This window comes from Onychostruthus taczanowskii, unplaced genomic scaffold (genome assembly GCF_017590055.1).
Source record: "Onychostruthus taczanowskii isolate IOZ18803 unplaced genomic scaffold, ASM1759005v1 scaffold6, whole genome shotgun sequence".
Taxonomy (NCBI): domain Eukaryota; kingdom Metazoa; phylum Chordata; class Aves; order Passeriformes; family Passeridae; genus Onychostruthus; species Onychostruthus taczanowskii.
Window position 1 is genome coordinate 7926814 of NW_024503679.1, and position 15712 is coordinate 7942525.

General features: G+C 42.2%; 1 protein-coding gene across 1 annotated transcript; it reads left to right on the forward strand.

Moving 5' to 3' along the window:
• Positions 1-12420: 12420 nt before the first annotated feature.
• Positions 12421-12669, forward strand: CTXN2 (cortexin 2). The gene has a single exon (XM_041418799.1). The coding sequence runs from the start codon at positions 12421-12423 to the stop codon at positions 12667-12669; it is 249 nt and encodes an 82-aa protein (XP_041274733.1).
• The last annotated feature ends 3043 nt before the right edge of the window (positions 12670-15712 follow it).

Consider the following 15712-nt stretch of genomic DNA (forward strand, 5'->3'; position numbering starts at 1 on the left):
CTTGATCAGCTGCCCTTCTCTGGACACACTTCTACACTTCAATGTCCTTCTTGCTGTGAAGGGCCCAAAACTGAACACAGGATTCATTGTGCAACCTCACCAGTGAGAGTAGAGGGGAATGATCGCTGCTATAGTCCTGCTGGCCACACCATTTCTCATTAAAAAATCTTGTATGATCTTGTTCCAAACATTTCAGTACCCTTCTACATTAATAAGATTCCCACATTCATCGTGAACTGAAGGCTCCCAAATGATGAAGGATTTGGACACAAAATCAACGCTTAACCTGTGATGAGACAGCTCAGACCAAATGTAGAATCATAGAATATGCTGAGTGGGAAGGGACTCATCAGGATCATCCAGTCCAACCCCTGGCCCTGCACAAAACTCCCCAAGAGTCACACCATGTGCCCAAGAGCATTGCCCAAACACTTCTGGAACTCTCTCAGGCTTGGTGCTGTGACCACTTCCCCAGGGAGGCTGTTCCAGTGCTCAGCCACCCTCTGGGTGAAAAACCTTCTCCTGATCTGACCTAAACCTCTCCTGACTCAGCTCCGTGCTGTTTCCTCCAGTCCTGTCACGGGTCACCAGAGAGAAGAGATTGGTACCTGCCCTTCCACTTCCCCTTGTGACAGTGTCGAAGATCCCAATGAGGTCTCCCCTCTGACTCCTCCAGGCTGACCAAGTGACCTCAGTCACTCCTCATAAGGCCCCAGACACTCCACCATCTTTGTTGCCTCCTTTGGACACTCTCTAATAAGCAATATTTTTAAAAGAAGAAAAAAGCATCTATCATTTGGACAAAGTTTAATCATTTTACTAACCACAAGTACAAAAACGTTTCTAAAGGGGTAGCCAAATATTATATAAATATCTATTATATAAGGAAAGCCATTCACTCCTCTGCAATGAATTTAGATTGGTGGCTTCTGGTTGCTAACCCACAGACCTGTATTAATGTGGCTTTTGGAAGTAAACTCCTTATGAGCTGCTGGGACTCTGTTTTGTCTGTCCTCATGATTGTCATAGCAGATGTTGGTAACGTGAAATTTTGGAGAAAGCACACAAAGCTACTGCAAAACACCCCAGTAACCTCCATTCCAGATGAAGGTAGAAAGGCATGTCCAGAGGTCTGATAAGAGCTGTAATTCTGTTCACATATTAACCATAATTAGATAAATATCTTGGTATTTGCGATAATAATCACTGATGGAATAGTTAATGTTTACTTGATATTGCTGTCATTACATTTTACAGCGCTCACTTCTTCAGGATGAAGGGGAGTAATTCCCACATTCAAGTTACCAGACCCTCTGATTGTGCTTTGCACAGAGCATCTCAAGTGAGGGAATCCTCCACTCCCTCAAGCGGTATTATGGCACCAAGCAGCTGACACTGAATTCCTGTGCTGAGGGGCCTGTGGATGTAACAGGAGTTGCTGACTTTCTTACACACAGTATGCCCCCTTGTTCTGAATAATCCACTGGCTGTTTCAATTGCTGCCTCCCCATGTTTGTATGCTTTTTGGGCCCGTTGGTCTGGCTGAGGTGAAGTCAGTTTTCCCCAGAGCAGCCCTCAGTGCTGTGCTCTGAAATGGCAGCTGGAAAGGAGTTGGTAACACGTTGGTGTTTGCTGGGACAGCATCACAGCTGTGTCTCCAGCATTCCCCACTCACCAGTGGGCTGAGCGTGGGCAAGATCTTGGGACAGGACATAGCCAGGACAACTGATCCAAACTATCCAAAGGGATATTCCACACCCTTTGGATATGACGTCTGCACAGCAACAAAAGCCAAGAAAAAGGAGAGGCAAGGGCAGGGAGAGAGGGCATTTGTTATGACATTTGTCTTGCAGAGCAACTGCTATATGTACTGCTTCCCAGGAAGTGGCTGGGCATTGCCTGCTGATGGGAAACATTAAATCTGTTTTCCTTGGCTTCTATACACAGTGTTTGCTTTATTCAACTGCCTTTATGTTGATCCATGAGTTTTTTCCATCTTGTTTTCTCCCACCCCATCCTGCTGAAGAGTGCCAGAGCAACTTGGTGGGCACCTGTTGGCCAGCCAGGATCGACCCACCACAGCCCAGTGTACATGGTTTTGTACCAGTAAACTCTGCTGTCACACAATGGGTTTTGCAGTAAATACTCAGAACTGCACAATCCATACACATCCAAAGATGAAGAGGTGTTTTGTATTAAGGCTGCAATGGGGCTAAAAGCCTGGAGGAGTTATGGTAGCTTTGCCCTGTCTCCCTCACACCACAACTCCAATTTAGAGCATTCTGTTCAGCTCAGCTGCCTATGTCAGGATTTTTATGGGAGTCTTGCCTCCTATTCTACAAGTCTCACACACAATCACTCAGTATTTCTGTCTTCAAAGAACAATAATAAAAATGGGAGAGTAATGCCACAAAGAGCTGTTAGGGACCTGACAGGGGTGAACTGAAATTTAAAAGTAGAATTTTTTTGATCTACAAAACTGTGTTGAAAAATATTTAAGTTTTTCCCTAGGAAGACTCTTGAGTATAAAATGATTGAAATAATTATTGTTTTTTAAATCTACCTACCATAGTTAAGTGAAAAAAAGGAAACCATTATCTTTCCATGCCATTTCCTGTGCTGAGAAAGTCTCCTTTGTTACACACTACTGGTCCCTCCTGAGAATATTTTTAAATTATCTTTTGATATATGGGCTTCCAACATCTCTTCTGCCTCTGTTCATGTTCTTACAGGGGACAGACAAGATTTCTGAGGAATGTTCTTACTAAAAGGGGATCCTTCATTTAGTACAACACTGTTACAAGTGTTCTTGATCTCCTGTCCTAACAAATTCCTCTTGTCATTCCCTAATGTAAATAGTGCTTCACAGTTATAGGTAGGGTGTATGGCATAATGGCTGTACAGTCTTGGCAAGCACAGAGTTGACAGGACTAATTTACACACAGAGTTGAGGATCATGGAATGTTATTAATGTTCTTGCATATATATGTAAATATAAGCAACTGCAAAGGAACTACTATTGAAAGCGACTTGTACAAGTCATTACTGAGGTAAAATAATTATGTGTATTTTAAGTATCAGCATTCTTTTCCAAACAATAACTCTCCAGTAAATTCAAGTCTCATGTCCTCAGTGACAAAAAAGGCATAGCATCCAATATGCTAATGAACAAATATGTATCATCATCCTTTTAGAAAGGACTTTAATTAGTCTTTGGTTTATCTCAATATATATTTTTTTTAATTTTGTTTCTGGTTAAGTCATGATCAAAAGCAGTTCATCAATACTTTTATCAAGTGGAACTTGTGAAAAAAAAATCTATGTTGCTGAAAGTCAGTTTGTACAGAACTTCATAAAATGGGAGTTGTGAGCCTCATAGCTTTTAAACCCATTTGACTTTTTTTCATAGATGACTGTTGTCAGTTCTCACCAAATGATGCCTATATGGTAGATATATCTTCTTCTTTTGTATGCCATGGTACCTAAATATGCTTAACATTTTTCAGACCCTGTCCCTTATCCAGGAAGCCCCAAGAACAGCTGGGGAAGGGTTCCTTTAGCAATATATTTGCTTTGTAAATATTTTTTTACTTTCATACCTTATTTAAAGATTCCTTTTTGCACAGACACAAGTATTTCCAGACCAGTCTGCACTGCCTCAGGCTGCACCCAACCTACACTACTTTACTTTGTGCTAAAAAAATAAAACTAACCCTACTCTGCAACTGGCACCCTCTTTTGCCTACTTATAGTGGACCTATAGTAAAGCAAATACTGTTTTCCCCAAAGGCTCTCTTTGCACTTAAGCATTATCTTTCTGGGCTGAGAAACAACATGGTATCAGTCACACAGACCTGCACTACTTGATCTGCAGGGACCTAACTTCTTTGTCCCCCATGGCAGGCTTACATCTCCCTAAGTGTCGTAAAATTTTTTTTCAGTGGTGTGCAACCATTGACCACTGCTTGAGTCTCAGTCTTAATAACCTATTTTTTATCCCTAAAAGGCTGCATAACACGAGGCTTTTGGTAGCGCTTTTACTGTTCCTACACGGAAACAATTCACATTACCCCTCTTCCCCCCGACATTACTCTAGCTGCTGAATTACAAAGGAAAAAACAGAGCAACCTGCTTTTTTGTTGGTCCTTCTTCCACTGTCAGGCTGAGTGCCCCTAACATGCCCACCACCTCTGCCTTTCAAGTGAGGCAGCAAACACCTCCCTCCTGCAGCTCTAAAGGGAACTCATCCTTCCCTTTGCCCTGTCCCCAGCTGGCCTGAGGCTCGCCCCAGTGCCGGGGTGGAAGAGCTGGAGATGCGCCGGGGGCCATCTGCCTCCTCATGGACCAACTCTCCCGTCCCACCCACACAAGGTGGCACTGTTGGTTTTCACTGTATTCATGCACTCTTCCACCTTCCCCAGCACTAATACTGATTGGACTTAAAGGGGGTGATTTTCAACCTTCTTCCAAATCCCTACGCTTTTCCTAATTGAACAGTGGACCTAGTCAGACATTTAACATGTGGAGACTGATTTGTAGGACTTGTTTTCCAGCCCCATTCCCAGCAGTCACCAAAGCAGTGCCCTACAGACCCACAGGGCTGTAGACTCTATGTTGCTGGTAAAGTCAGTCTAGTAAAAGCACAGCCTTTGAACAAGCACAAATAGAGATTCAGATATTTTAAGACTATGTTTAAAAAACCATGGTAGAATAGAGATGTTTATTCTTTTAAAAATGCTAAATACCTTGAATTAAATTACATTAAATAATTCCAAGTTGCAACTGTGATCAATACATAAATATATAATCCACATATATTATGCTTTTGCTGTGTGCCTCTATTACTGCTTTTATCTCCCCTATATACTATTGCTTTCTGATTATGCATATTCTCAAAAAACTTGCTTATATTTGCTTGGGAGGGAAGTATCAACTTGATCTGTTTCTTTTGTGTACAATATTCTTCCCTGATTCTACCCACTTCAGCCCATTTAAAATTTCTAGCAATTGAAGGGAGAGTTTGTTTGCAAAGGAACATGCAAAGAGCTGTTTAAAGTTAAAAGCAAGTTACAAGGGAGTTAGTTATCCCTCAAAACAGTTATATTTTCTTGACACCTACACCACTCAAGTGATCCTTAAACTTCAAAAGTATTGACCAGCTAAGAGCTCTAAGACTGCCACATTGCCTTTCACTGACTGGCACCTACTTGGCTTTAAGTGTTTTGCCCAACCTTAAATTAGGCCGGTTGAATTTGCCAACTCAACATAACAAATTACTAGATCATTATAAAATCTCTATTTGTGATCAAGGGCTCTCCTTTGAGGAAACACAGCACTCCCTAAATAAGGATCAAATCAACAGCAAATATGACTGAAGTCAGATGAAAGTGATAGTAGCTGTCAGTTGAACACAAAAGATGGATCCTGATTAAGAAGTTGAAAGCAAAGAGGAGTGAATGCTCCCTTTGTTCATATATCCAGAATGATTCACATACACTGCTACCCATTTGCCTTACCAAAAAATCACTTCTCTCATGCAAAAGAAAAACTTGTGAATTTCAAGTGAAAAAGAAATGAAATGTAGAAAAAGATTGTTATTCCATCACTTTTCCACTTTAAAATATACCATATTGAACAGAAAAACAGTGCTACTTGTCTGTTGACAACTGGTAGATGAAGAAGGAGACTCATTCCCTATTGCTGGCTTCCAGAAAAGTGAATCTTAAATATATAAATTCAGAAGTCTTCAGAACAGAACATGGGTGTCAGATTCCTAGAAATAAACACATGATTTCAGCAACTTCTGCCATGCCAGAGTACAAAAGGGACAATTATTTTAGTGTTAAAAAAAAAATCCTTGAAGTTCAATCCTCTAAGAATAACATGACAAAAGGATAATGTATCTATAAGGAGTAATATCCCACAAGTAAACCATTTCCAGGAAAATGGTAGTGAAAGGCCCAGCATCCATGTCTAAATTCTGGCAGAAGAGGCAAGAAGCATCCCCTCAGAATGTGTTCCTATTGTCAGTGCTGTCCCTCATTCCCAGCCACAGCAGTCAGAGTGGTCCTGGCTACTCCCCAAGTCATATTTCCAATAAGGTTCTCCAAGTATAGCAAAGCTCAGCAATTACTAGGAATCCCTGGATTTCTGTCACTCTCCCTTAACAATTATGCTAGGTTGAGGAGGCATACTGAAATTCTGAGATCTTGTCCCAAAATTTCAAACTACAGCTTTCAGTCTAGTGAGAGACCTTCATGGGGCCCCCAGGCAAATCAGGGACAAGGCTAAAAAAGAAAACTAGAGCTCCTTAGGAACAGTAGGGGCTCTATATACATATTCTGAAAGCACAATCTTATACTATTTAAAACTATCTATTTATAAATTCTTCATGGATCTTTAAATATGAGAGGCACTTCAAAAATTAGCTTGATTTACAGACATTGTTTATCACATGACTAATCATGCAGCATTAGAAAATCAAACCAATAACCATTAGCAAGTACATAGTTAACCATCAGTTTAACCATTAGTTTTAACAGCAGGAGAAAGCTGTATTTTGACTCAGTACTTGGAAGTTCACTGCAGTCACAGCAGAGGAATCGGGCATTAAAATGGCAGGCAAGGCAAAACCCTGTTTTTCTCTAGATCATTTCAAGAAGGTTTAACCTATCGTAGTGTTATTTCAGCAAGAAACATGAGGAGTTTTAAAATAATTTTCCATAAAACAAAATCTGTTAGTAGGTCTACAGCAGTCTCATAAGTCTCATGATGCATGACTGTGATACAGTCCTGCTCCACTGACCCACGTGCATCCCTGCAGGGGTGTATTCACCCTGATGATTTATAAATATGGAATCACTATCATTTGAAAGAGATTTGTGATTTATTAATGAAATATACACAGATTCAGCTTTGGGAAAATGAATCTTCTTTCCTAATCCAACTTAGACACCTGCTGTTGTGGTAAATAGAAACCTCTCTAATATACAACCAGCATCAGCTAAACGCGGCTAATGAAAGGATATAAAGCGAGGTCTATGCTTTAATCGTTATTCCTATTCGAGCTGCTGGGAGGACCCGAGGCCACACTGCGGGCACAGCCTAAGAGGCTTTCGGCTCAGCACGCCCCACTCAGACGAGCGTGTGGAACCCGCCACGGCGAGCAGCGGCCCCGCCGCACCCAGCGCGGCTCCACAGGTCCTGCTCGGCCCCGGCGGCGGGGCTGCGCCTGTCGGCGGTGCCGGGGCCCCTCCTGCGGGTACCGCAGCCCCGTTCTCCATCACTGCAGAGACCACCCGGCCTCCGAGGCCCCGGTACCCGGCCTGGGCGGCGGTAGCGGAGCGGAGGAGGGAGGGCTGCTCCCGCCCCGCTCCGCAGCGGCCCCGGCCCGGCCCTTACCGATGCACCGCACGTAGTGTTTTGCAGGAAGTTTCCACGCTCCTGGGTTTAATCCGTGAAAAGCGGGGCTGGAGAGGAGCGCGACTGAATAGCGATGGAAAGGGGCGGGCGAAGAGGTGGAGGAGGAGGCGGTAGCAGCAGCGGCCGTGTTTAATTTTTTAATTAGGGCGGTTTGAGCATCTCCCGGCGGGTCGCATCGCCGGGCGGCGAGGGGAGCCCGGGCGAGCTGCCCCCGCCGCCCGGGACCACCCCGTGCCCCGAGCCGTCGGGACTCCAACCTGGACTTTGGACAGCTGGCGCGGCGGGCCGGAGGCGCGGAGAGCTCCGCGCTCCGCCACCATGGGCAGCGCGGGCGCGGAGGACAAGGGTTCGTAGCGCGGGCGGCGCGGCGGGGCCGGCGGGCGGGGCGCGGGGCTGACCTTGCGGCGCCGCCCGGCCCGGCCCGGCCGCACTCCGGCGGGGGCACGGAGGGACGGAGGGAGAGGGAGGCACCTGGGGCGGCGAGGGGAGCAGGGCAGGGGAAGCGCCTAAATCTGCCTTCCCCGGGGTAGCGCAGCCCCTGAAAGCGAAGGCTGGGCGCGCCATCCTACAGCAACAATTGCTTTGCAGGTGCTCGGTCTCTCTCAGCCTCCATCCCCTGGGAAGCAGGCAACACTTTTTCAAGTTAAGGATGATGCTAGTAAACCTTTTATTTTCCTGCATTTCTATATTATCCAAATCTAGACCACGTATATGAATTCACAGCACAGAAGCTCTCATCCAATGAAGACTCCAGGTTGATATATTTACTACAGATAAAATCTTAATTTGCAATTCATTGCTTGTTGGAAGGCTGGAAGTATCACAGCTCAGCTGCTGCTTCTTTGCAGGGGAATGCTGTTTATGTGGAAAAGTGTTGCTTGCACCCAGAGTTACCATGCTGCAAAAACACTGTGTGGGGCTCTCTTTGCAGAGCTGTAAGCCATGTCTTCATTTGCTGAGCATCCGTGTCCTGGCCTTCCTACCTTCACCTCCCTGAATGTCTTAGAACCCATACCCTGAAGATACAGTGTTCTCCCCAGCAATTTAGAGAATACAGGCACGCAGTGAGCAGCACATGAGTATGACAAGTCGGCTGTGTGGTCACAGTGCTCCTTTTGCAGCATTTCTGGCCATGTGTTATTTACTCAGGTAGCTCAGACTCTTCAGAGAACTCTATGCTGATTTCTATTTCTAGTCTATTTTATAGGACTTCACCATTGTTAATCCTTTCATTTTACCACCTTCTACGACCAATTTCTGTAATAGCATTTCTGGAATAGAGTTTTGTTTCCCTGAACAGATAGTTAAGGGCAAATGAGGTGCTTCCAAAGCTCCCAGAGAATACCTGTTTATATGTCCCTTTCCAAGTTAGGTTTGCTGTTACTCAAGCACAAGCTCAGGACGGAAGCTATTCAAAGTACTTTCAGAATAATCACATCCATGAACCAGCAGTTGGGCTGTAGACATCCAAGAAGAGAACAGATGGCCACTAATGTGGTCAATTTTGTTACAAACTGTCATTCAGGAAGTGAGTTTTTAGGCACCTGAGGCTTAGTCATGCCAAGAGGATGAATGCTCCCAGCTTGAGATCGTGTAAAGATGCTAGTTTCCTGAGTACTGAGCCACCAGAAAAAAATCCTGTAGGGGGTTCTGTGAGAGAAGGACTGAAACCCAGAAGCCCAGGAAGATTATCCTGGTTATTTTCTTGATCTTCTTAAGTCTCTCTGTAAACCTGAGAGTAAAGGCTAGGTCTGAAAAAAATGACACCCTGTCACCCCAAACCACCAAACAGCTGAGGCTGGGATCTTCACACCAAACACTGGCAGAGTTGGGCTGGTGATTCTGCTACAGAATAAGAGTTTTGACATCTTCCTTCCAGCTGCCTCACAATACCTGGTGCCCATGGTGTTCCCCTTCATCACCCCACAGGTGCAGCCATCACCCCCAGCTCATACCTCTTTTTCTTAAGCTGTTTTCCTCATTCCCATTTTCTTGAGGACTCTGTTTCTTCTGGCCTCAGTAGAACTTCCAGTGGCCTTTTATTTCACAGCAGGATGTTAAGGAGCCTTTCTTTTTGCCAGTGTTTATATGGATAACAAATAAAAGGAGGAGAAGAATCCTGACCTGTAAAAAAACAGATTGAGCTCTGTCTAGGGCTAGCCCCCACAAAATGGCTCTGCAGATTATAAATTATACAATGCCTGTCCCCATGATGCTGTCCTAAAGGCTATCTTTGAGGATTTTGGGATCCAGGCCAGGTTAGTTAGCATTCAGAGTCTTCTGACTCAGGACTTTGACAGATACACTGCAGCAAAAGCAAAGGTACCTGACTGACTGGGAGAGGACATCTAACCTGTGTGCAGCACTAAAATGTGAAAGCAATAAAAGGCACTCAAGGTACCACGGGTTTGGGGATACATAATTAGAACAAAATTTCCTGTCAACTTTAAGGCTTCAATTACAGTTTCTGAAATTCAGGACAAGGAACAGAAGCACAAGAAGCTGTACATTAGAGTTTCCCAGAACCAATTCCCTGCCCCCCCCCCCCCCCCCCCCCCCCGGCAAAATACACAGAGTTTTCTCCTGCAGCTTTTTCAGGCAAGCTTTTGTTAAATAAGACTAAGATATCAATTTCTCCGCCTTTCAACATCAATCAAGCTTTGCACTGAGATTTGCCCCATAATGTCTCCTGACAAGCACATAATATACAAACAAATCTCATCTAATTCCAGTGTGTAAGCTGCACAATTACTAAGACTGGAAGTCATATTCTTGGAAAATTACTCTGTGGTGAAGAAATGTTATGTCAAACACAAACCTATTTGTCTGGACCAAGCCTCAAATTCAGAGTTCTCCATGTCCAGCCTACCCCTAATGTTCTTGTCAATATCTTTCAAGAGAGCAGTTGGGATTTTTGGGTCTGGCTTTTCCAGCAAGTGACTATGTATAATTTTCCTGTGTAAGCCTTGTTTTTAATTTTTATAACCCACTACCCTAGAACTTTTGGGAAGTATTTTTTTTCCTTGACTGGCTTTTTCTCAAATCAACTAACTTCTAACATAAATTTCTGATATTGAACTTTCTGTAATTTTTTTCTCCTGCAGAAGGTCAAACTTAATAGAAAAATTGGAAGCATGCCCAATGAAAATCCATATAGCAGGTGGGCCTTACCTATGATGTATTTTCAGAAAATAAATATTGTTGTTGTTGACATTATTTCTAATTCCTATAGGCTGTATCTGGATTTTTCTTCCAGCTTAACTGGAATTAAAACAGCATGACCCAAAGAGCAGAATATAATTCAAAACAAGGAAAGATCTCACACACAGGTCTATAGAATAAACAGAACATTGGTTGTTATGCTCTGGTAAATGTGTAAAGACTGTCAGGAAACATTTAATAGCTACTATACTGAGCTTTATTGCAAAAAAAAAAAAGAGACATACTAGTGTTTTGCCCTTCTGCTCTTTGTTCTAAAATTTTTGTTCTTTAGGATAACAGTCAAAAACCCCACAAATTTTGAAGTGAGAGAGGAGACACCAAACAAGATAAAAGTTCTGTCCATTTCTGTCTGCTCAGGAATACCAAAAGTTATTTTTACTTTTTCTGTTGTTTTTACCTGTAGGCTGACTCAGAGCATGGCTCCTCTCAGCCATGGCTGCAGTACAGAGCAGAGATACTGGAACTCCCTTTAACCTGGCTGAGCAGTGCAGGTACCTGAAGCAGCGTAGCCATGGCAGCACAGAGCTCTGAGTGGCCTAATTACTCTGCCAAGAAATAAATGGATACTGGCAATTCCCTGGGGAAAAAAGAGGTTGAATTGTTAATAAAAAGAGTTTCCCCTGAGGCATATTCGTTAAATAGGTGTTAGCAAGAGCCAGAAAACCTCAAGTTCTAACCTTAGAATAAAAATGTCTTTGTCCTTTGGCACTTTTGATGTCCCAGCCTTCCAATTCTCCCACTGTCTATAGATACAAAAGAAAGATGTGATTGCAATATCTGATGGAAAACCTAAAATAAAGCAAATGATCCCCACCCCCAACTAAAATCTATCTGCAAGATCTCCTTAAAAAGACGAATACAAGAAGTTTCTCCTTTCTGGAAACATGCAGAGCTCTCCTGGTGGCAGCAGTGGGGTGGAGTTGCTTGAGCATCCTGCTTCCCTAGGACACACATCAGGGGCAGATCTCCTGTTTACTGTGCCTGTGAAAATGGCAGGGTATGTACGGGGAAGACCCAGGAGAAGAAACAAATGAGAGCAAGATTTAGGGGAAGGGAATTTAATTCTGTTATCTGTTCTTCTGCCAATCTTTGCTCATACACAAGAGTGGACGTGTATAGAGAAAGGTGAAGGGATTTTAGCAATCTGCTCACTTCCTTACCAGTTCAAAATATACCCAGCTTTTTTTTTTTTCTGAAACTGGAGCCCAAGACTTCAGTAAAATTGCACACACAGTCTTTTATTTTACAAGTTGGATCTATTTACGTAGACTCTGAGCTAAATCAAATAAGTAAAATCCACATTATTTAGCTGAAATTGCCTTTGAGGTCAATGCAAGTTTAACTAGTTTAAGCACAGAGATGTAAAGCCATTTCAGGAAACATACCAGGTTTCTGCATGTGAAAACCTTAGAGATTATTGCCAAATCACAATCTGTAGACTTGTTCCCAGTCTGACAAAATGCTGTTTTCAACAACTGAAATTTCTGTTTTGAGGAGACAGAAAGTCAAAAAATTGTGAGTCTGCTGTCTCAAAACAGAGGCCAGTAAGTGAATGCTGTGTAGAGGCTAATAGTTGCAATTTTATCACATTAATTTAAACGTGAAAAAACAGGACACTTCTGAAATCCACGCTGGTTTTCATTTTCAAATGTTCATCTGTTACAGCTTAGACATATGCACCCCATTTAGAGCTAACCACACTGATTTGACGTTTCTATGCAGGCAAAGAAGCAATAGAGGTGAAACTCCCACAGAGCCACCAGGATGTGATGCCCAATGATGAGCAGTAATTACTGCAGCAACACTTCAGCCAGTATGAGTGTCAACGAAATGTCTGCCTTCCCTCTGACTTTAGAACAAAAAACTGGCTTTGCCTTTGTGGGGATTTTGTGTGTTTTCTTGGGACTTCTAATTATCAGATGCTTCAAAATCTTGCTAGACCCCTACAGCAGTATGCCTTCTTCCACATGGGAAGATGAAGTTGAGGGGTTGGATAAAGGAACATTTGAATATGCTCTTGCATGAAAACTCACAGAATATCCTGCCTTAAATTCAATGTTGATTTCATTTTGGAAACCAACTGTTGTTACATTTGTTATACATACCTGCATTTTGAAGATATGTTGGTGGCGTCCATTTTGTCAAATAAATATTTGTTTCAAACTCAAAATGTACTTCATGTTGCTTTTATTTGATGAACAGTGGAATGGTAGATAATAAATGGCTGACAGCAAACAAATACACAAAAAATCACTAGAAGTTACCATGGCCAGTATTTTAAGGATCAGATGATATCTGGTTCTTCAGAGGAGGATCTCATGTCTACTGTGTCTCATGACAGGCTGAAGAAAAAGACAGGCTCATGAATGGTGAATGTTTAAGTGGTAGCCCCCTTCTCTCTTCATCCAACACAATTTTCTGAAAGTCATTGTCTGTACTTGTACACTGAGGATACAAAAGTGGAGAACAACAAATGGTTGTGGCTTAGAGGAGGTGCCTGCAGGAGGTGTGTGTCCATGTTTTTATTCCACTTGGTTACAGAAGATGATTCACTTTAAAGTGAAACTTAAACTGTCTGGTTAAGAGCTCCCAGTAGTAATTACACCAGCCTGGCAAGGCCAAAGCAGACACAATCATGGCTGCTTACCCATTTTCACCCAGCCCTCAAGGAGGGCTGGGGTCCAGAGCTCTGTACATTCCAGCACTCTCCACAGCTGGTTCTTCTGCTTGTGCTCCAGCAGTTGTGCACAATGTGTGATCTGGACTGTCACTGATGAACTGGTCATGGGAGAGCCTATCAAAGCCGAAGTGGAGGAGCGAAAGCAGAGATTCAAATCTGGATATTCAAGGTCACCCTCATACACACAGCTGTTTAGCAAGTGTGACAGTACTTGACAGAAATTCAATTCCGTTTTTAAGAAGGCTGGCATTAGAATTTTAGGCACTGTCACTTTTGCTAAACAGATCTGTTTGCAATGAGGAGCTAAGACAAGGAGATCAGTTACAGCAGTTTTCTTTTTCCTGTATTCTGAAAAATACATGTTATTCCTTTTGCCCTATATACTAGGCAGAGGCAGACAGTGGAACAGCAGACCTCAAGTGCCATTTGGAACATAAAATACTCGATTGTACAGGGAAGGACATTAATCTCCTGTCTGAAAAATACAAGAGATGAACAGCCAATATTAATTGACACCGAGCCCATTTAAATTATAAAACATACAAATTTTTTGAATGTAAGGGCTTTCAACTGCTTCATATTATACATAAGAAAAAATTCCAGACCCTCAGAGATTCAGTATATTGCGTTTATCCTAGTTAATTTAGCCATAAAATCCAAGGCAGATATCAGTACAATGATCCATGTGATCTGTTATTGCTGGATAGGATCATCCACTGCAGAGACCTGACACTGCCACTCTTTTTATGTACATCTAATCAGCACAGCTGAGCTCTGGCTGTCAGGTTAGAGTGCTGAAGGTACTTAAGTTATCTGGGTTAAATATAGCTCAGTTATCTCTAAAGTACACAGCAAACACTGCAAAAATATCCAAAGAACCCCAATATTGTCTTATTTTGTTCTTGACCCAATCTATTGGTGGCAGCAAATTATCCAATTCCCTTCTAATCACAAAGCCTCTTCATTTCCTGCCTGCTCTTTTCTTCATCACAAAAAGACTAGGAAGTCAGCCTTCCCAGAAACAAAACAGAGAACATAATTTTTCAAAGGCTTATTAAACATACAGAGTAAAACTTTAAATAGGGTCAGGAGTAAATGGTTTAAAATTGCTTGTAGGACAAGAGGACCCCTCAAAGAATGATCCCACTGACTTCACTGAATCTTCTGCATAAAATGCACTGAGCAGGTCCTGTCCTGAACTCTTGTTATCTGCATGATTATATATGCAGAACTGAAAGATAGAGGGAGTATGATCTGTGCAGAATCAGGCATAGCAGGGAGGGAAATGGAGATAACAAAAGTATTTTCAGGCCCCCTTAGAAATTTCACAATGCCATAAACCCAGTAATTGTAATGGTAGGTACATTTGCTGGTTAAAAGTTAACAAGTTAAAATGCCTTTCTAAATCACCATCTAGAAATGTTTTGAAAGACAGGGATTGGATGGTCTACTCAGTATATTAAACAGGAGAAAAATCTGGCCAATAAGACAGAGTCTGTAGTGCCTCAAAGAGAGGGTCACACTATATGCATGAATAAAAGAGGCAGATTGTCCTTCCCTAAAAACACAGGACTGAATGGTAAGTTCAATTACCCTGAATAAGGCAGACTTGATTATATATGCATAATGCTGGAAAACTAAACACAAAGTTAATGGCAAATAACAGTTCAGAGATGTCTGGAAATACATTGTGAAAACCTAAGTATTATTTTCAAGAACAGCAGAAAGGTAAGAGATTTTACTTTTCCTAGCAAAATACAAATATGGAAATAAGACAGTGAAATGACAGAATCATTTTACTTGGTAGCAAAAGTTTCATTGTCATCAAAGAATCAGGATTGCATTCAGTCATGGAGATGGAAACAAACACAGTTCTGACCTCAGTGACAGAAGATTTGTCTTTGCTCCTTCATGCCTGAAGATGAAATACTTCCTTGCAACTTTAAAAGGCTGAAGGAAGCAGAATAGTATGATCATAAATGTGTAATAAGAATAATAACAATAATAATAATACAAAGCCAGTAGAAGTAAACTAAATAAATGTAATATGTTGCTGTGAGGCTTATACAATATTAAGCAGGAAAACTAACACAAATATGAGGACTGACAAAGTGGTGTCTCAGCAGAGAGGTGAGAGCAGAATATTACCTATAGCTGATGGAAGAAATAAGAAAATATGCTGTAGCTGTAACTTATACTGAACATGGAAGGTATCTGATTATCAGCTCTTCAAATTATAATTTGGAAATGTGATTTTAGAGACAATTTACACTGCTGAGCTATGAATATTGATGTCGTATTTTATCTCTCCATGCCAAAGGGCCAAATCACTGAGAAATCTAAATTGAAAAAAACTTTGGGGTTCATCTAGTCCAACCTCCTGCAAAA

Bases quoted from the DNA above. Each gene is read 5' to 3' on its own strand.
- CTXN2 (XM_041418799.1), top strand. From the start codon at position 12,421: ATGATGAGCAGTAATTACTGCAGCAACACTTCAGCCAGTATGAGTGTC.